Source organism: Dendrobates tinctorius, unplaced genomic scaffold, assembly GCF_039654945.1.
Source record: "Dendrobates tinctorius isolate UK_male_01 unplaced genomic scaffold, ASM3965494v1 ptg000151l, whole genome shotgun sequence".
Classification (NCBI taxonomy): Eukaryota; Metazoa; Chordata; class Amphibia; order Anura; family Dendrobatidae; genus Dendrobates; species Dendrobates tinctorius.
Window position 1 is genome coordinate 29945858 of NW_027361818.1, and position 22213 is coordinate 29968070.

Genomic DNA, 22213 nt, shown 5'->3' on the forward strand with positions numbered 1-22213 from the left:
TGAGCGGTACCATGTGACCGCTGAAGGAAGTAAGGGAGATCGCGGAGAAGCTGGGGGCTGCAGAGACCGCGCCAGGATGGGTAAGTATGACCTGACACCCCCACCCCCCTCCCCCTCTGACCCCCTGGTGTATGTGACTCGAATATAAGCCGAGAGGGGGACTTTCAGTCTAAAAAAAATGGGCTGAAAATCTCAGCTTATATTCGAGTATATAGGGTAATTTCCTTCTAAGATGGAATCACTGACTGGGTAGATCAGGGAAATGCGGTAAATGTAACTTCAACAAAGCATTTTATAAAGCATCTCATAATATCATTATTAAAAAAAATGACCAAGTATGGAATGGACAAGGCTATGGTTAGGTGGATTCATAAGTGGCTCAGTGATTATACTCAGGGTGGTGATAAATGTTTGCACATCCAATTGCAAGAGTATTTTAAGTGGGGTACTATAAGGCTCTTCTCTGGCCCTAATGTTACAAGTGGGTTCCACAAGGCTCTGTCCTGGCCCCAGTGTTGTTCAACATTTTTATAAATGATCTAGATAAGGGAACTGAAGGTAAACTGATCACATTTGCAGACTATGCAAAGCTAAGAGGGATAACTAGCACTAGAGAAGACAGAGAAAGGATTAAGAAGGATCTACAGTACATAAGCTTGAACAATGGGCAGTGACTAATAATAAGTCACCTTTTTTACATATTAGAGAAGATTGAATCAGTCACATGACTTCAGGTGCAATCTCTAAGGCTTCCCACTAATGCTTTGCAGCTATCACATCAGATGCTATAGAGCAGTCAATCAAGTAGAACTGTTGTAGCCTGTGTGAAATCTTAGGCAGGGAATGCAGCAGCCATTTTGGGGTAATTTTAGGATAGCAAGAGCACATCAGAGCTCACAGCCTAGTATTAAAGATAGGAAAGGTTAAAACATTGGACAAATTCTTCAGACAATGTGTGTTGTATTACTGCAGCACTGAAGAAGATGTGTGTATTAATCTGCATATACAGTATATACAGTACAGACCAAAAGTTTGGACACACCTTCTCACCTTCAAAATAAAGAGTTTTCTTTATTTTCATTACTATGAAAATTGTAGATTCACTCTGAAGGCATCAAAACTTTGAATTAATCACTGGAAATGGTTTTCACTTCACAGATGTGCCCTGTCAGGTTTAATAAGTGGGATTTATTGCCTTATAAATGGGGTTGGGACCATCAGTTGTGTTGTGCAGAAGTCTGGTGGATGCACAGCTGATAGTCCTACTGAATAGACTGGTAGAATTTGCATTATGGAAAGAAAAAAGCAGCTGAGTAAAGAAAAACGAGTGGCCATCATTACTTTAAGAAATGATGGTCAGTCAGTCCGAAAAATTGGGAAAGCTTTGAAAGTGTCCCCAAGTGCAGTGACAAAAACCATCAATCACTACAAAGAAACTGGCTCACATGAGGACCGCCCCAGGAAAGGAAGACCAAGAGTCAACTCTGCTGCGGAGGATAAGTTCATCCGAGTCACCAGCCTCAGAAATTACAGGTTAACAGCAGCTCAGATTAGAGACCAGGTCAATGCCACACAGAGTTCTAGCAGCAGACATATCTCTACAACAACTGTTAAGAGGAGACATTGTGCAGCAGGCCTTCATGGTAAAATAGCTGCTAGGAAACCACTGCTAAGGACAGGCAACAAGCAGAAGAGACTTGCCAAGAGTGTGCAAAGCAGTAATCAAAGCAAAAGGTGGCTACTTTGAAGAACCTAGAATATAAGACATACAGTATTTTCAGTTGTTTCACACTTTTTTGTTCATAGTTTTGATGCCTTCAGAGTAAATCTACAATTTTCATAGTCATGAAAATAAAGAAAACTCTTTGCTTGAGAAGGTGTGTCCAAACTTTTGGTCTGTACTGTAATAGAGATTCAATTGATAGTCAAGAGAGTGAGCGATAGGGGAGGAATACTAGACTATCATGATTGCTCAGAGATATGATGCTGCAGTATTTGAAATAAAATTACACATTTTCTTGTCTTTCTTAATGCGCTAGAAAGCAGCAGCTACACAGCACAATTTTTTTTCCTGGGAATATAAAGCAGAAATCAGTGTTTCAGTTAGAGATGGTGTATTTACTTGTCACAAGAGACTTTAATGAGTTTTTGTGCAACTGCTTTTGTGTAGCGGGAATTAACTTTTGTTCTATAGCTATATTACACCCATACACATCACATTACATGTTGCAGGTGCTGTGTTTTGAAGTTATACCTACCATTGCAAAAGGGGTGGAATTTAGTTGAAAAAAGTAAAATAAATAAATAAAAATTGACTGTTTTTGCACAACTGTTTTACTAGATCATTTTGACAATAGTAGATACCTCACCTGTACGGCAGACTGCTGCCATATTCTGCTTTCTGATCATGTGCCTACGGCACCTATCATTTCTTACTATCTCCTTTTTGGCAATGGTTCAATAATTGATGTTAAAAGATTATTAACAATTATAGCAGTGGCTTGCATATAAATCATAGTCTCCATAGCAACATTTCATATCAGGGCAGCCCCTCAAAAATATGTGTTGTAAGGGGACTGCACTATCTGGCAGCAGTACACACAGGCAAAAAATTCTTGTGGCAAAAATAGGTTAGTGTTTATTATCTTGCATAAACTTTTAAAACCAAAATAAACAGCTTTTCTTCAGCCCCAATCTTCAAAACAAAACAAACAGTCCTTTCTCAGTGCTGACATTGGTAAATGGCACAGGTAGTTAAGGCCCCTTTACATTTAGCGATGCACCAGCGATCCCGACCACGATACGACCCGGTCAGGATCGCTGGTGCATCGCTAAATGGTCGCTAGTGAGCTGCCACACAGGCAGATCTCACAGCGACGTAGTGACGCAGCAGCGGTCATTACTTACCTTTCAGACGCGGCGATCCTGACGTCCTCCCGCCCGCGTCCAGGCGTTGCTCGTCGGCGCCAGCAGGAAGCCCCCGACGAGAAATGGAGCTGCACGATCTCGTGCGATCAGCGATAACCAGTGGGGAGCCGGTCGGAGGTAAGTATCACACATAAAGATATCGCTAGCAATATCGCTGCTGCGTCACAAAATCGGTGACGCTTTAGTGATATTGCTAGCGATATCGCTATGTGTGAAACCCCTTTAGTTTCAACTCACTTGAAATAGTCTGTCACTATTAACGGACACAGTCTGTCCACTATTAACGGTCTTTCCACCTCCCACACACACACAGTACTAAGGCAGCTCAGCTGTCTTAAATAGTCCAACTAAAACCTGTAATGTAGGTATAGGAAAGGCCAGTCCCACCCAGCTCTTCTGGTCGCTCCTAGAACCCAGACCCCAAATCTAGGCCTATTAAGAAAACCCTTGCAGCGATTGACTGCTGCTGAAGCCTTCGTCTACGATACCTACATCATGGAGGCTAGCCACCTCCGTGACACATACCTCTCATAAAGGATGCTTTCAGCTACTTCCTTACAATATATACATTTGGTGGATCGGCTGTAGGAGGGATCCTAAGCATAGGTGGATTTGCATAAGGGCATCTTCCAAACTTACACACACAGGGACATGTATTACTGACATGTATTGTATTGACACCTTTTGCTTTTTGCTCCCATTTAATACCCTTTTCTTTGGTAATTACTGGATTTTCATTCATTTCTATGGTGGAAACACTTTATCACTTAGGCTGGGTTTATGTTAAATAGCTTGAAAGGTGTCTGTCAGTTACATTCCCAAGAGACCACAGTGTGATAGAGACATTTCTCATGGCAATTGGAGCACCTGCGATTTACAGCGTCAATTACATTTCTGGAAAAATTTGACTTCCTTGTTTAATTTAAAATTAAAATTTCAAAAGATTTGATGACTTCTTGGGACTATAAAAAATGAAACCCATTCCCTACAGAGTCATTTATTGATTTATCTAATTTCCATCATGAAATGAGCAAATCTGCTTGAATCAAATATCTGGAGATTTGCTCATCTCTAAGCGTATGTTTTACGGCCGATGTGCCAGGTGGGGTTCTGGGGGGGTATTATATGGCTGGATAATAAAGCAAGCATCCTCCTGATATCTGAGCCCGGTAATTGGCATTTACACACTATATTATGACTCCGGAGTGTCTATAGACAGAGATAATGTGGATTTGACAATTTACTTAGTGATACACTTGGTACTTTTACACCTGAGTAAATAGTCGGATTATGGCTTACATCTATATGTAAACATTTCCATTGTCTCTCCTCGGACTGTTAAAGGAACTACCCATTGTACTGCCACATCCGTCACTTCATCGTATGGCGTCTGATCTTCTCAAGTTGTATGAACGTAAAACCTGACGTCACAGGAGATGAGTTAATTATTTTCCCTTTTTTATTGTCTTATAAACCATGAATTTCGGTGGTTTGCCATGTGATTATTGGAGGGTGCAGTAATTTTCACAAGTGTATCAAATTGAGTAAAGGCTTACTGAGCGAATCCATAAGTAGACTGATTCAAGAAGGATTCCCCAAGTGGTGAGAGGTCACATAACGAATTCATAGCACAAATAACAAATAAAATGGATCTGTTGTCTGTGCTGCTCCTGGATGACGGGAACCTCCAGTCGTTACTCACTTTTTCATGGTAGAATTTAATATGAGAGATTTCAGGTGCAGACATTCGGCTTCCGAAAGTTCCATGTAGGTCCTCCTAGGCCTGTAACCATAATGCAGAAGTTGGGTTAGGTCAAGCTGGGACTTGCACATATCATTTGCACAATTCTATCTAATAAAGGACCTAGGATAGTAAAAGTATTAATGGTCTAGCATAGTAAAATGATTAATGATAATACAGCCTAAACATACAAAGCCTATCCTTTATTTCAATAGATTTTAGGCTTTGTATGACCATCTTATCAAAAATATCTATACTGCCTGTATTGAAACTTTTTCTTTTTTTTTTTTAAAAGCCCAAAATCATGCTTAACACCCGAGTGCACTTAAGTTCCGCAAAGGAGACCCACACTTGCTCCCAGCATCTTCTTGGCTTCCCAATAGAGATGAGTAAACACTAAAATGCTCACATTCTTATTACCCGAACCGAGCAATTCCCCTGGAAGCATCTCTGACTCCGAGATCGCTGCTGAGAACAATCTCCTTACACTTTTAGTCCACTTTAAGGACTGACAAAAAAAATTGAAAATCGGCAAAAAATTGGAGTTTACATGAAATAAATGTTAAAAATCATTCTTTCCTCAATATTAACTTTTATAAAAGGCAAAATTTAAACAGGATTTAAAAAATGTTAGTAAACCAAAATTTTTAGTAAAAATTTGGAAATCTCAGTGTAATTTATGAAGTAAGCAAGGACTGCCAAAAATGTGATATAAGAGGGACTCAGATACACCCTTTATTAGTCAAAAAGGAGGCCTCATACACATTCTATTCAAATTTTCATGTATTGGTATTCCTAGACTCATAAAGGCTATCCACCAAGTGCAAAGCCTACCAAATATTACAAGCAGGGTCATCCATATACCATTGGAGGCCCCAACTGTAGTACCTAAGTTTAACATTTTGAGCAAAGTATAATTTTGGAACGCATACACTCATAAAAGTTCTGAACAGTGCAAAGCCTGCCAAAAAATACAAGCAGGGCCATCCATACACCATTGAAGGCAACAACTGGACTGCTTCATTCAAATATTGTGATCAAAGTATAGTTGTGGTACTCATACACTCCTAAAAGTTATGCAGAATGCAAAGCCTTCCAAAAATTACAAGCAGGGTGGTCATCTATACATCCTTGAAGGCAACAGCTGAACGTCCTCATTAAAATATTATCAAAGTGTACACCTGTAGCAGGCCAATCTTGGCTTTTATGTCAAATAAAGGAAATTTCACATAAAGAAGGTTCTACAGTATTTATGACAGTAGTCAATTTTTCTTACCAAAAATATTTTGTGAACTATACCAAGCCAAGCATTTTTTAAAAATTTTAAACCACCTTAGTTTTACACAAAGAACCTTAAACTGCGTACATGAATCATTGAATCCATAAACATTTTTGGAAGCTTTTTTTGTGAGGGTTTTTTTGTGAGTTTAATATACCAGAATGGTTTAATATTCCAGCGAAATGAAACAATAACCACGTTACAATGTATGAATGAATCATTGAGTCCCCAAAAAGATTTGGAAGTTTTTTAATATACCAGTGAAATGTAACAAGAACCTCGTTAGAGTCTATTGATGAGTCAATGAATCCATAAATATTTTTTCAAGGTTTCTTTGGATTTTTATATAACACAACAATGTAACAGAAAGCAAGTAAAACTGTATAAATGAGTAAGGCTACTTTCACACATCAGGTTTTCGGCGTCAGGCGCGATCCGGCGTCGTGCCAGAACGCCGGATCCGGCAAATGTTTAGTAGAACCGGATGTGACGGATCCGGTTTTCTGCCGGATCCGTCTTTTTCTTGACAGACAAAACCGGATCCGTCTCATCCGGTTCATCCGTTTTTCTATCCGTTTTTCGACGGATTACGCCGGATCCGGTTTTTAAAATTGACCCTTGTGGCCTTCCGAACGGGATTGGCTACTGGAAAACTATATATAGCATGTTCCTACAGCCCTTCTTTGACAGGTTGTCGAGGAGAAAGTGCAGGTTGGAGAGAAGAGCAAGTTACTGGCGAAGATGGATGTTGTCATTGGAAATATTTTGAAGAATTTGGCAGATTTTATAGCGGAGGTGAATCGTTTGAGGGTGATTGTTCTGGAGAAGGAGAGAGCGAGACAGCAGCGCATCAGGCATCGTAGACGACGTTTGTGGATCCACCCCATCACAGCCAAGAGAATGACGCGTGGGGTCTATTCTACACTCTGCATGGACCTTCGACGAAACCCGGATAAATTTTTTGGATATGTTCGGATGAAAATGGAGAATTTTGATTACTTGGTGGAGCGCATTGCACACCTCATAAGAAAAGCGGACACCTATTGCCGCTTCTCTGTTTCACCCGCAGAGCGTCTGATGGTGACTTTAAGGTAAGCCACATTTATTGGATATGCTCGCATCAGAGCACACTTTCACTGCAATCTTGTTGGTGGTAGTTTGTATCTCCAAGTGTTATAGCTGAGTTTTGGTATGTAATGCTGTGATTTTAAACTAATTGATTGTTTTTTAATTCCCCACAGATTTCTTGCAACTGGAGAATCCCTTTCGTCACTGCATTTCCAGTACAGACTCGGGATTTCCACCATATCAGGAATAGTGAAGTACACATGCCGTGCACTGTGGGACTCCTTAGCTGAAGAGTTTTTACCAGAGCCCACAACAGAGAGGTGGATTGAAATTGCTGACAAGTTTCAACAGATATGTCAGTTTCCCAACTGCTTGGGCGCTGTGGACGGGAAACATATCCGCATTGTAAAGCCAGCCGGATCGGGATCGGAATATTTCAATTACAAGAAATATTTTTCAATTGTCCTCATGGCCATCGCTGATGCGGAATACAAATTTATTGCTGTGGATATTGGGGCCTATGGCCGCTCCAATGACTCTCAAGTTTTCAAACTGTCTGCCATGGGGCGTAAACTGTATGGAAACACCTTCCAGTTCCCACCACCTAGACCGCTGCCGCAAACATCTGGTCCACCTATGCCATTTGTCTGTGTAGGGGATGAAGCCTTCCAGCTGTCAGAACACGTTTTGAAACCATACTCTAGCAGAGGATTGACAAGACCAAAACGCATTTTTAATTACCGCCTCACAAGAGCAAGAAGAATGGTTGAATGTACCTTTGGTATTCTGACAGCCAAATGGCGGGTCCTATTGACTGCGATCAACCTCAAGACAGAAACTGTTGACGAGGTGATCAAAGCTTGCGTGGTACTCCACAATTTTGTTATCTGCAAGGAACCCATTTCCATTGAGGACACCTCTGAAGAAACCACCTTGCAAGATTACCATGACATTACCACTAGAAGTTCTGTGATGGTTTCAGTAATGAGGGACAATTTTGCACTATACTTTATGTCACCTCAAGGCAGAGTACACTGGCAGGATGACAAAGTGTGAAAGATTTGTGCCCTAACCAAACTTGTGTACCTTCTGTACCAACAGTATATACCTTTGCCAACCAAAGTTGGCTATCTTGTCATGGTCTCTATTTTTAGCTTTAGGCCACAGGTGTGTACCTGGTTGTGTTTTATGCAAAGTATTTCACCTTTTAACAAAAGTTGTGTACATTGTTAGGAAATCACCAACAATAAACACAACTTTTTAGGTGAAATACTTTGCTTCAAACACAACCAGGAACACAACTGTGGCAAAAAGCTAAAATTTACCCACAGTTATATACCTGGTTTTGAATACCTTTTTACCTTTTAAATACCCTGTATTTAACCTTTTTTTTAAACATATTTCGCCGCAGAAAGAAATGACAGACAACCAGTGTAAACAATAATTTGACTTTTATTTAAAATATTTTTTTGTTTGTAAACTGTTTTTAAAGTTAAAAAAACTTTTTTAATAAAGATTTGAAAAAAACATGGGCATTTTTATTACAAAACACATCATAAATCTGTGTAGTGTGGGGTGGAAATACTGCTGGAGGGGCTGCGGGACACTTCGACACTGGGAGTGTGGAGAGAGGATTGGGATCGTGGTGGGGAAGGAACAGTTAGAGGTGATGGTGTGGAAAAAGCTACAGAATGGGTGGACATGTGGGAGGCAGAAGAGGTGGTGGGCGGTGGAGTGGAGGGTTGGGCAGGGACTGTAGGAGCAGATGATGTTGATGGAAAGTTGTATGGGGAAGGAGTTTGGTACGGGGAAGGAGTTTGATATGGGGCAGGTTGCTGGAAGTGGGGAGATGTCTGGTACTGGGGAGGTTGCTGGTACTGGGGAGTTTGCAGGTACTGGGGAGGTTGCTGGTACTGGGGAGGTTGCTGGTACTGGGGAGGTTGCTGGTACTGGGGAGGTTGCTGGTACTGGGGAGGTTGCTGGTACTGGGGAGGTTGCTGGTACTGGGGAGGTTGCTGGTATGTAATAGGAGGGGGAGGATGGAAAGTGGCTGGAGGGGGTGCAGATGTAATAGGAGGGGGAGGATGGAAAGTGGCTGGAGGGGGTGCAGATGTAATAGGAGGGGGAGGATGGAAAGTGGCTGGAGGGGGTGCAGGTGGAGGAACTACAGTGGTGGGAGGTGGAGGTTGGGAGGTAACCTGCTGTAGAGCACCGTGGCACGAATGCATTACATGCATCTGCTGGGTAGGAGATAGCGTTTCCATGCGCTCCACAACAGACCTGAAAAAGGTGTGGTTTGGCGAAGAACTTGCTTCTGAATGCATGGTTTGCAGAAGTGTCTTCACCTCCAGAATGCTGGAGTTGATCTGCTGAAAGCCTGCGGAGATTTGCTCTGACAAGACTTTTAGACAGTTCTGGAAAGATGCATTCAGATGCAAGAACTCTGGCGCATAACTCTTTTCCTGACCCCTCTGCCGCTGCCGCCCAGTACCTGCAGGTGTACTAGAGGTGGCAGGGGCAGAAGGGTGGGGTAAAGGGAAAGCAATCTCCTCACCAGCAGCTTCATGTAATGTAGGCGGCCACGATGCTCCTGTGCTGGTGGATGGGACAGATGGGTCGAATGCGTGGGAAGGCTGGGAAGGTGCAGATGTACCGGGGCGGTCGAAGTGTCCCTCGGTGCCGGTCTCCTCAGGGATCGCCTCAGAAGGGTCCAATCGTGCAGGCTCCCGAGTGCTGCTCACCGTGCTGTGGAATAAAGAGAAAAAAAAACAATTAAAATAGTGACATGGTATGGCCCTGGCTGAAAAAAAAAAGTTACATCTAAACATTTTTTTGTCACATGTGGTGTGTAATATTTACCTTTACGACAGGGCTTGTGCGTACTTGTACTTGCTCCTGCGTCCTCCAGATCCACTCGGGGCCCGCATCTCTTTATTGAACTCCTTCTTGAAACGATCCCTCACAGACCGCCACCGCTTCACAATTCTCTCCCCTGAAACGAGAAAGGACAAAGTGGTTAGTATACAGCATCAGTGTTTCCCAAACTCCAGTCCTCATGGTCCCCAGGGGTCGTTTTCAGGATTTCCAAAGTAAATAGAAATCCTGAACACATGATCCGTGGGGACCACGAGGACTGGAGTTCGGGAAACACTGGTTTAAATCAAGCAACCGGTACTGTATATACTTACGCTCTTTAATCTGGGCCCGAGCATCGAGGTCCTCCCAGCGGCCCACAAGGAGCGAACAGATTTCCTCCCAGAGTCGTCGGGTAACGATCAGGTCAGCGTGGCGGCGGTCAGCCATATTCCAGAGCGGCTCCCTTTCTCTGACGAGATCGATGAGGCGGTCCACATCAATCCCTCCATCCTCACCATCAGAGTCGGGAGCACGCTGTGAAGTCTGTTAAAGAAAAAGACAAAAATAACATAATTAGCCTCCACAAAAGAAATGAAATAAAAAGTGCAAAAAAAACAAAGCAAAAATATTTATACTTACACGCTGGTGACCGCCGCGTTGCTGTCGCCGACGACCCTGGGAGGCACTGCGAGGACCTCTTGGCCGAGCACCAGATTGGGAAGACTAGAGAAGAAAACAAAAAATGTTATGTCTTTGGATGTAGGCATTTGTTTGCTGTGTGTGGTCTGCAGAACATTGTTTTCTATGTGTTGTGTGTAGTGTGATGTTGTGTTTCTGCGTTTGATGCAAAAAACTTACCAATTGTGAGCCCACTCCAGGTGTCTGTCCACCCCTTCCTTCTTCTTCTGGGAGCTCCTCTTCATCTTGTGATTCCTGTTTTGAAATAAAAGGCAATGAATAGACATACACTCACTGGCCACTTTATTAGGTACACCATGCTAGTAAGGGGTTGGACCCCCTTTTGCCTTCAGAACTGCCTCAATTCTTCGTGGCAGAGATTCAACAAGGTGCTGGAAGCATTCCTCAGAGATTTTGGACCATATTGACATGATGGCATCACACAGTTGGCGCAGATTTGTCGGCTGCACATCCCTGATGCGAATCTCCCGTTCCACCACATCCCAAAGATGCTCTATTGGATTGAGATCTGGTGACTGAGGAAGCCATTTGAGTACAGTAAACTCATTGTCATGTTCAAGAAACCAATCTGAGATGATTCGAGCTTTATGACATGGCGCATTATCCTGCTGAAAGTAGCCATCAGATGTTGGGTACATTGTGGTCATAAAGGGATGGACATGGTCAGCAACAATACTCAGGTAGGCTGTGGCGTTGCAACGATGCTCAATTGGTACCAAGGGGCCCAAAGAGTGCCAAGAAAAAATTCCCCACACCATGACACCACCACCACCAGCCTGAACCGTTGATACAAGGCAGGATGGATCCATGCTTTCATGTTGTTTACGCCAAATTCTGACCCTACCATCCGAATGTCGCAGCAGAAATCGAGACTCATCAGACCAGGCAACGTTTTTCCAATCTTCTACTGTCCAATTTCGATGAGCTTGTGCAAATTGTAGCCTCAGTTTCCTGTTCTTAGCTGAGAGGAGTGGTACCCAGTGTGGTCTTCTGCTGCTGTAGCCCATCTGCCTCAAAGTTCGACGCACTGTGCGTTCAGAGATGCTCTTCTGCCTACCTTGGTTGTAACGGGTGGCAATTTGAGTCACTGTTGCCTTTCTATCAGCTCGAACCAGTCTGCCCATTCTCCTCTGACCTCTGGCATCAACATGGCATTTCCGGCCACAGAACTGCCGCTCACTGGATTTTTTTTCTTTTTCGGACCATTCTCTGTAAACCCTAGAGATGGTTGTGCGTGAAAATCCCAGTAGATCAGCAGTTTCTGAAATTCTCAGACCAGCCCTTCTGGCACCAACAATCATGCCACGTTCAAAGGCCCTCAAATCACCTTTCTTCCCCATACTGATGCTCGGTTTGAACTGCAGGAGATTGTCTTGACCATGTCTACATGCCTAAATGCACTGAGTTGCCGCCATGTGATTGGCTGATTAGAAATTAAGTCTTAACACACAGTTGGACAGGTGTACCTAATAAAGTGGCCAGTGAGTGTATATTACAGAGATGATGGATTTTGGAAATAAAAACTTACCGTCAAACGCTGACGATGCGAGGGAGGGCTCCCAGAAGATGTGCTGTCTTCCTCATGGCCAGACTCCATGGCTGTGGGTGGTGTTTCTGCTGCTGCCATTGCTGCTGCTGCTGCTGCATCTATTGGGCGGCTGTTGAATAAAGAGAAACAAAGGGCCAATGAATATCTTGATATTCCATAGCCCTAGTTTGGAGGAATGGGGGATTTGATAATTACCGTCTCTCATCTGCTGCTGGACTCCCCTCCCGTTGTTCAGCATGCTGCTCCATTTGGGGTGGTGCTGATGGTGCTGCTGCTGCAGATGTCTGCTGCCTTCTCCTGCTCCTGGTTCTTGGCTTGGGTGGCATGTTGGGTGGGGCTGAGGGTCCCATTGTCTTGCTTTTATATATGTCCTGTGGGCAGAGCTACTGAGCATGCTCAGACCAAAGAAACCGGATCCGGCCGCCGGATCCGGCTATCGCCGGATCAGGCGCATTGCGGCGCTCATAGGCTTTCATTGTATGAAAAAGCCGGACACGCCGGATCCGGCGTGTCCGGCTTTTTCACCGGAGACAAAAAACGTTACAGTAGCCATTTTTTCCAGACGCCGGATCGCGTCACATTGCCGGATCCGGCGAAAATCGGATGAAACGCATGGCCATCCGGCTCGATCCGGCTCTAATGCAAGTCAATGGGGGGGAAACCGGATCCGGCATTGCATTTCGCCGGATCCGGTTTTAGTCAAAAGCGCCGGATCGCGCCTGACGCCGAAAACCTGATGTGTGAAAGAGGCCTAAGTGAATCCAGACAAATTTCTCAGTACTTTTTTTAGTGTTATATATATCACCAAAATGTACAATTTGAACTTTTTATGAGGTTTAGATATCACCAAAATGTACCCATGAAGACATAACATGATGAGCAATATAATATCAAAAAATTTTTGTTTTCAAACATTTTTATTGGATTTTAGTAAATAACAAGGGTTGGGAAAAGGGGAGGGAAAGAAGGGAAAGAAAGGGAAATAACAAAGGGAAAAGGGTTGGAAAGAGGATTAAGGGAATAAAAAGTAGAGAACTGAAGTCTTTTTAACAATGCCATACAAGTACATGAATATACATAAGTAATGTATCAAAACCCATACAATGCACATATATATGAAGCCAAGTTAGCGAATTCAAACCACACCAAGTATAATTAAGTGTTACAGAATTTAGTGTTCCAAACCTTCCATTTGTTGGAATATCTGATTAATCCATCATTAACGGTTGCAAATCTCTTCTCTATGGAACTATGCTGATGAAATCTGTCCAAAATTTCACAAAATAATGGTGGGTCAGATTTTTTCCACCAGTAAGCAATTGTATTCTTTACTACTAGAAAGATATGTATGATAACAAATTTAACTGACGGGTCAACAAGTTCCAAGTCTAGAGACAGCAAAGCTCTTTGGGGAGTGATTTTAAAATTTTGGAAAAAGGAATTGATATGCAGTGACACTCTGTTCCAAAGATCTTTAATCTTCGGGCAGCCCCAGAAAAGTTGAAAAAGGTTTCCTTGTTGACCACAGTTCCTCCAAAAAAGGGGAGAATGCTCCTTGTTTATATGCGATAATCTAATAGGGGTAAAATACCACCTGGTTAGAATCTTGAAATATGATTCGTGAAGAGTCATTGAAATATTAGACTGGTAGGTGAATCTGATGGCGCTATCCCATTGCTTGTCTTCTATGGCCACATTCAATTCAGACTCCCACCTCCTCATGTATGCATTTTTGGAGCTAACCACATCACCATTGAAGTAGGGGGGCATTTATGTACATGTAATCGAAGTACATGTATCAAAGTACGCTGGCAGTTATAACATGGCTGAATCTAACACGCATCTCTATTCTCTTCATACAGGTGTTTAACTATTTCCAGCAACTACACTGAATCCTGCATGTGTCCAACCTCTATCATTCATCTTTGCAGCATATATAATGGTATTTAACTATTTCCAGCAACTTCACTGATTCCTGCATGTGTCCAACCTCTATCATTCATCTTTGCAGCATATATAATGGTATTTAATTATTTCCAGCAACTTCACTGAATCCTGCATGTGTCTGGTGCGCCCGACCAGGGCTATCGGGGTACTCGGCACCGGGCCCGTTGATCTCAATGGGAGTTGTCAGGGAAGCTGTGACCCGGTCCGTGGTCCTGGGGCTCCATGGCAAAAGGGGGTGAATGAACAATGAAATAGAATTGATGAATAGTTTGTGACGCCACCTGTGGTGTTCGGCAAGGGAGATGTTAAGCCGACGCTGCATGCAGATCCCCTGGGACTGGTGGTGTGTTGCAGCCAAGATGGTGAAGCTCCCCACAGGTGAAGCTGTAGTCCCAGGGCAATGTAGATGTAGGGGTAGCTGAGAGGCGCAGGCAGTGTAGAAGCTGGAACCCAGATGTAGCGGTACCAGGTGTGTTGGCGCAGGAATGAATGGAGGACACCATGGCTTGTAGTTCCAAAGCTTTACTCACAGTCTGTAGTACACACAGGTGCCTGCCTCCATGCCCTGTCCTCCGGGTCAGGAACACAGTCGACCTCCAGGCAAGATAGGACGCTCCTTTCCAACACTCCGCCAACATGTGCCTTTCTGAACGTCTCCTCTATAGCGCCTTTAAGTGTGAAGATCTCCTAGTACTGAGTTACACTGGAGTTCCTCCTGACAGATGTTCCCAAGAACTCTACTTGTATGGCAGACAGCTGTAGCCTGCTTCGGGGACTCCTTACTCCTGAGTCCCGGTTCACTATCAATGTTGCTGTTGTTCACCCAAGTCTTAGATGGGAGTAGTGCATTTACAGCCCACTACTCCACAGGTGTCTGCTGCAGAACCATTAGTGTCCATACAACCTCGGGGACCGGGCCCCGACCTTGCGCTTAGAACTTCTAGGCAGGGTTCTTCCTCTAACCTACGTCCTCTGTTCCCTTTTACTCCTACGTTCCGTACTAGTCTTTCCTTCTTATGGAAGATCAGGTTTCTGTTCAATGTCTTTCTCTTTCCTTTCCCATGCTAGCAGACCCAGGTCACTGAGATCTGCTGCAGCACCGCCTTCATCCATCCCTCTTCCAGGCATCTCCTTTCCTCACTCCTCTCTGAGTGACTCTCTCCGACTGACTGACCCTGAAATCCTATACCTTCCCGCTCTTTTATGTATTCTAACTCTACCCACCTCCCAACACGTTTCGTGTTCCAAGCAGGGAGCCACCAAAGGTGCTCTGCTACACTCTAAGCAGGGAGCCACAATTCTTTGGAATGCACTTCCCAGGTCAATACGATTAGTCCCCAATCCCCACAATTTTAAGCGTGCCCTGAAAACGCATTTATTCAGAGTGGCCTACTGCCTCAACACATTAACCTAATCTATCCCTGAGTGGCACAGCCAAAAGTTTTACCATAACCAGGTTCCCCGCATCATGTTCCCACATGCTTTATGCATCCATTAGCCCTCTGTGTCTGTACTGTTACACACTTAACATTATGACTGGTCCATACAATCAGGGTAACTGTTACCACCCACCTTTCGTGTCTCCCCTTTTCCTCATAGACTGTAAGCTTGCGAGCAGGGCCCTCACTCCTCTTGGTATCTGTTATAATCTATGTGATTATTGTTATGCTGTAATGTCTAATGTCTGTACAAGTCCCCTCTGAAATGTAAAGTGCTGTGGAATATGTCGGCACTATAGAAATAAAATTTATTATTATTATTATATTATTAAGTAGTTATATACATTTTTTAAACTCCAAATATTTTTGTTATTAGCGTTGCACAGCAATGATACCAATATCTCCAGGTTAATGTTTTTGATTTTTTTAAGTTTCTGAATGTACTCCTTTAGGATTAAAAAGAGCACTAATTCGGAAGATGGCAAGTTGTATTTAGATTTAACATTACTAAAGGTGAGAAATTCGTCTCCCTCGTAGAGGCTTCCAACTCTTTTAATATCTGAACAAAGCCAAGACTCCGACAGGGGAAAGTTGTATACAGAGACAAGTAGTTGTAAAGGGAATTTCCTGAATTGGACCCGATTGTTGTACGTTTTTGAAGGCTTTAAGAATATTCTACATGCAAGTATGATTGGCTTAAAAATTGGGTGGGATGAGATCAGCCTCAGGTAATGAAATATAAAATTAAAGAAATGCTCGTTTGCTGATACATGTCTACCCACATCATCTTCCAAGTCAGTCCAGGCAGGTCGAATCTTGTCACAAAACCAGAACCAGCTTTGTTTGATCAACAGCGCCTGCTAGTACGCATGTATATTTGGCAAACCTGAGCCTCCATTACGTTTGTTTTTATACAGTAAGTCTCTCGAGATTCTAGCCTTTTTCCCTCCCCAAATAAAAGAATTAATCAAATTTTGAATCTTATTGATGAATTTATGAGGGATAGTCAAAGGCAAAGCCCTAAAGAAGTAGAGAATCTTCGGCAAAGTAATAGTTTTAATAGTCAATATTCTTCCAAATAAAGAAAGATCTAGTCCAGCATGGAAAGAAGTGTTGAGAGAGACAATCCTGAGGATCTCATTCAAGTTTGTTTTAATAATATTCAGTAGATTACTAGTTATAGTTATCCCCAGGTATTTTACCCCTTTTTCCTCCCAGGTGAACTCATTCTCCTTCTTAAGATCTTCAATCTCCAGGTTGTCCAAATTAAAAGTCAGATAATTAGATTTGTGTTTGTTGACCTTAAAATAGGAGGCCCTAGTAAAGAGCTCCAATTCCAAAGTCAATGTAGCCATGGATTTCCAGGATCGAGTAGAGTCAAAAACAGGTCATCCGCAAATAAACCAACTTTATACTCTCGATGTTGGGTTCTAAAACCCTAAATGTCAGTATTAGATCTAATTCTCTTAGCAAGGGGTTCAATGGCCAGGACGAACAGAAGAGGTGACAAAGGGCAGCCCTGCCTTGTGCCGTTGGAAATGGCAAATTTTGCAGACAGGAAATTATTGGCGTATATTCTTGCACTGGGCTCCGAATAAAGTGCAAAAATTGAAGACAGAAACTTATGATCGAAACCAAATTTTTCAAGGGTGGCTTTGAGATATGACCAATTCAGCCTGTCAAATGCTTTTTCCAGTGTAAAAAAAAACCGCTTGAGAGCCAGATAACTCAATTTTATTTATCAGATTTATCACTCTCCTTGTCCCGTCCGAAGCCTGATGCCCCTTTATGAAGCCGATCTGATCATCTGAAAGTAAAGATGGTAAGATATTCTTTAAATGGTCTGCTAAAATTTTAGAGTAAATTTTGACAGCTATTGATCAATGATATTGGCCTACAACTCTGAATCCTCTCAGGATCTCCACCCCCTTGGGAATCATGGTAATTGTCGTTTCCAACATTTCTTTTGGGAACGAGCCCCGAGAGGATGCAACTTCAAAGACCGACACCAAATGGGGAGCGAGAAGACCTGAAAATGACCTAAAATATTCGTTAGAAAAACCATCTGGTCCTGGAGCTTTCTGGGTCTTGAGTCCGTTAATGGTGTCAATCACTTCTTTTTCATTAAAAGAGCCATTAACCAAGTCAAGATTTGCTGAAGATATCTTGGGCAAATTAATGCTAGAAAAAAAAGCATTAATAGATCCTGTGTCCACACTGGGAGTACTAGGGTCTTCCGCTTTATTTTCCGGGCCCCCCCTCTTAGCTGATTTTGTTGTGTCCATTTCTTCAGTCACAGCGAAATTTTCCCCAAGAGCTGTGCTGGGGGTCTCCCTCTGATTACCACCAGCTAACTGAGATGAGGAGGGGGGTCACCTTGGGAATGGCCTCCCCTTTAGCAACATTGCTATAAGTTGTGGAGAGGGATTTTTTTGCAGGGTCACTTTTGGGAGGGTCTTTCTTTAAAGGGTTCCTTGACTTCACTGGACTTACCAAATTAGCAACTTCCCCCCAAGATTTTGAGCTGTATTGGGATGTGAGTCTACCCTTCTGTGATTTATAGCTTGATTTCCCTTCTGTGGACATGATTTAACTTTTGTGAGGTATAAAAGATGCTAGCAAATAAAATCTACGTGAAATGCAGAATATAGCCACTCCTCTGAGAAGGAAGAAGGAAAAATAAGACAGGTTCGACAGGAATATCTAATTGTCAGATTAACACGTTTTGGAGACCAAGTTAAAAAAAAAAGTTGCATAATTAGAAAAGAGTCACATCTCCCAGGAAGCATTGAACAAGGGACATTTTCAAATTTCAAAGTGTTGCATATGAATATAGTTTGTAAATACAGCAGCATCGCACTTAACAAACCAACCCCTGAAGACTGTAAGTGATAGCCATCAGTCACCACCTATGTCCCTTTGAATTATAAACTGCAGCACTAGTTACAACATGTCTGACCCACCAGAGATTCCCTTAAACGGGGTCCCCTGCTACAACACAGGAACAATGCAGATGCTTCTGATGTGGCTGGGGGTGTATAATCTCAGACAGTTCCGGGTAACCCCCTGTCACTCTCCAGATGTATGTCAGTATTCTGCTCTGTAAGATGAGCGCAGTAGTATAGGAGCAGGCACGGCACCAGGGATTTCCCTCAGACTGACTTTACAGCTGAGGCTGGGTGGCAAAAGAAAGCAGAGAGCGGCCGGGACTATGTTCAACAATCAGCTGGTATGTATGCCTCTCCAGCCCACTCTCAGTCCTTGTCAGCACCGGATGTCACGCTTCCTCATGCAGACCGCAGGTTCAACAATGCAGGAGCTGGTGTAGCTCCCCATAGAGTTCCTCCCAGACCAGGTCACAGCAATCTTAAAGTGTCAATCAGCTGTAGCAGGGAAGCTAGTGAGGGACTATGAGAGCAGCCTGGTCAACTTTTGCCAGTCAGCTAACATACACTTCACTTCAGCCTGCTCTCAGAGCTAGACGACGCACAGTGTCACTGTTCATAAAGTGGGCCACATGAAGTACAGTATAGTGACCAGCACAACTCCCTTGGGGGCTCCCTCAAGCCGGGACCTAGCAGTCTCAGAACAACTGTCCTCCAGGCTCACGTCTCAGGGGCAAAGCAGTCAGGTATCGGGGATACTGGAGTCTCCATGGTGCCCAGTTACTCTCCTGAGACCAGGGCCACCACTACAATAGTATAACAGTGAAAAGCAGGGTGGACGGCTGGAACTTCTTTCCCCAAACAGCTGGTTGAAGTGTAGCTATGACCTTCTCTGCACCGTCAGCCCCTGCCAGCAAATCTTCAGTGTGTCTCACCTCCAAGCAGAAGCACAGGCACCAAATCAATCTGGGGAGACTTCTTGGTAATCCAGAGGTATTTCAAAGTGGTCTTCCAGGTAAAAATCCTGTATCAGGTTCTCAAGCTAGGGCAGTGAGAGGACAAAGAAAGTGAGAGATCCCTCCGCCTCCTGTCCACTCCTTCCCAGTCACAGCATGTAAAAGGCTGAAAAAATGGGTTTCCCTCACTCAAAATGTCAAAATGTTCAGACCAGCTTCTGTAAGGTGATCCAATAAGATTTGGACAGGAACAAAATTCCTCTAATATGCTTAGTGTCGCTTTGTGTGGATCCATGCAGGAGCTCTGAGCTCTTGCTGCTCACATGGGCAGAGCTCAAGCCAAACCCCCCATCAAAAAATTTTTGAACAATATTTTGAAGGGTTAGAAAACACCAAAATATACCCAAGAATATGTAATAGTTGGGTCGCCCTCCCAGGGCTGTGGGGTACTCGGTACCGGGCCGGTATCAGCGGGATGTGTCACAGCAGCGGGGACCCGGTCCGTGACCCTGGGCGCCCAAGTACTGGGGAATGTAATGGTTTGGGTGAATAGTTTGTGACGCCTCTGGTGCTCGGCAAGGGAGATGTTAGGCCGACGCTGCATGCAGATCCTCTGGGACTGTTGGTATGGTGCAGCGAAGATGTAAAAGCTCCCCACAGGCGAAGCTGTTGTCCCCGGGCAGTGTAGATGTGGTTGGCACGGGGATGTGGCGGTGCCGGAAGGGTAGGAAGCAGACAAAGGCACAGTGGGGTGCAATTTCTGTACCTTTACTTGATAAATGCAGTCCAGGGTCCTGATTACAGATGGTACTGGAGCAGGCTGGCCTGGAAGCAACTCAGGGATTCTCTCTCACAGATGGGCTGTGCAGTCTCCTTCCTAGCGCTTATTTGAGTGAAGTACTCCTAGTACTGAGTTACACTGAAGTTCCTCTCAATTCTCTTCTATTCTCACTCCTCGTATGGCAGACAGCTGTAGCCGCTATTCCTCTCTTGGCTCACTCCGTGCTGTTGTGCCTCCGAGTCTTAGGTGGGGTAGGGCATTTACAGCCTCCTACTCCTCTGGTGTCTGTTGCAGGACCGTTAGTATCCATAGAACTGTGGAGACCAGGCTCCAGTTCATGCGCTCTCGCTCTGAGGGAGCTCTCTTTCCTCAGCTCAACCTCCAGCTTCTCTCCACACGTCTGCACACGTGGACCTCCTCACACTAACTGACCACTCCTTCCTCTTGGCCCTCAAAGAGCACTCCTCCCTTCATTTCCGGTTCAGAGTCCCCCCTGCTGGCCTGGAGTGGAACTGTGTTGCATGTATAGGTTAACTGCGAGAGAGACCCTTCACTGCTTCCAAGTCTGGCATTACCCTCCCTGGAGGAAGGCAAAGCCACTGTGGTGGCCGTACTCCTGGGGGCGCCACAATAGTCTGTGAATGAGCAATATAAAATGGATAATATTTTGAACAAATTATTTGAGGGTTTAATACTACCAAAATGTACAAAAGAACCCATAAAACTCTGTGGATGAGCATTACAATACAGATCAAGTTTTGAATACTTTTTTGCAGGGTTTGATAAGACCGCAGTGTACCCCAGAACATGCAATAGTATATGAATAAGTAATTGAATCCAGATTATTTTAGAATGCTTTTATATACAGAGATGAGTGAATATTTTAATGTTCGGTTTGTATTACGATCGCCAAATTTGCAGTATTCGCCGATTTATTCGTCCAATTTTTGCTAACATAACCAAATGCCATTGACGGCAATGGGAGAAAAAAGAAACGTATGCACAACACCTTATAACAGTCCCAAAAGCTGCCAAAACATATCAAATTATGGGGAGATACCAGGAAAGTGGCCTCAATTCACCCACAGTACAAATTCTAGCATCGCACTGCAGCAATCTGTCATGCATGAGGTATTAAGGTCTGGGCCAGCATTTACAGCTTTCACAGTAAGACGAGGTGGGTGAGGGATCGGTATATACCTCCTATGCTGGGAGCCTGGATACCACATGCAACAGCTCAACCTGCTTTCATGCTCAGCCACACTCAGGTGGCAAAAATATCATATAAATTTCATAGACTACTATTGTCAGAAAAATTTGAGGATATAAACATAGGTAGATGACTCAAAGGCTGTGGAGGCCTACTACTACGGGTAACACGCATGAATTAACCCAGCCAGGAGTGTTCACATTTCCAAAAAATATTGGCAGACACCACCGATGTGGCATCAATTTCACCACAGTAAAAATAGTATAATAGGGACCGACAGGTCTTCCTCTACACCCAATTCAGCAGATGGACACCCAACCAGGCGTGTTCACATTTCCAAAAATTAGTGGCACATACCATTAAAGTTTCATCAATTTCACCACAGTACAAATAGTATAATAGGACCGACAGGTCTTCTACTACACCCACTCCAGCAGATGGTCATCCAACCAGGAATGTTCATATTTAAACAAGTGAGGGCCTGACACCACTGAAGTGACATAAATTTTACGAGAGTAGAAATAGTATAATTGGGACCGACAAGTCTTCCACTGCAGCCAACCCAGCAGATGTAGACCAACCATGATTGTTCACATTTCCACTAATTTGTGTTAACATCTGCAGAGGCATCAGCAGCAGCAACAGCAGGCACAGAAGCCACACTAAAGATATCTTAGAGTGGAGTTATGCGACATTAACGCAAATGCAATAAAAATGCAATAATGCCTAGTCTGTACAGTCTGCGATTTAGATGCAAAAGTCCTTGTAGATCCATGAATGGTTCATCTTGTTGAAAGTTAGGCAGTCTACACTTTCAGGGACAGACGAATGCGCTTAGCCATCAGGACACTACCAGCAGTGCTATAGACACGTTC

The 22213-nt window shown here is 43.7% G+C and overlaps 1 protein-coding gene across 1 annotated transcript in view; it reads right to left on the minus strand.

The window, feature by feature from the left end:
* Window positions 1-22213, minus strand: part of LOC141050277 (alpha-2,8-sialyltransferase 8F-like) — a 173447-nt gene that overhangs the window by 126911 nt on the left and 24323 nt on the right. The window contains exon 2 of the mRNA XM_073547164.1: window positions 4631-4711. Within this exon, the coding sequence (XP_073403265.1) occupies window positions 4631-4711 (81 nt within the window). The remainder of the gene's footprint in view (window positions 1-4630; window positions 4712-22213) is intronic.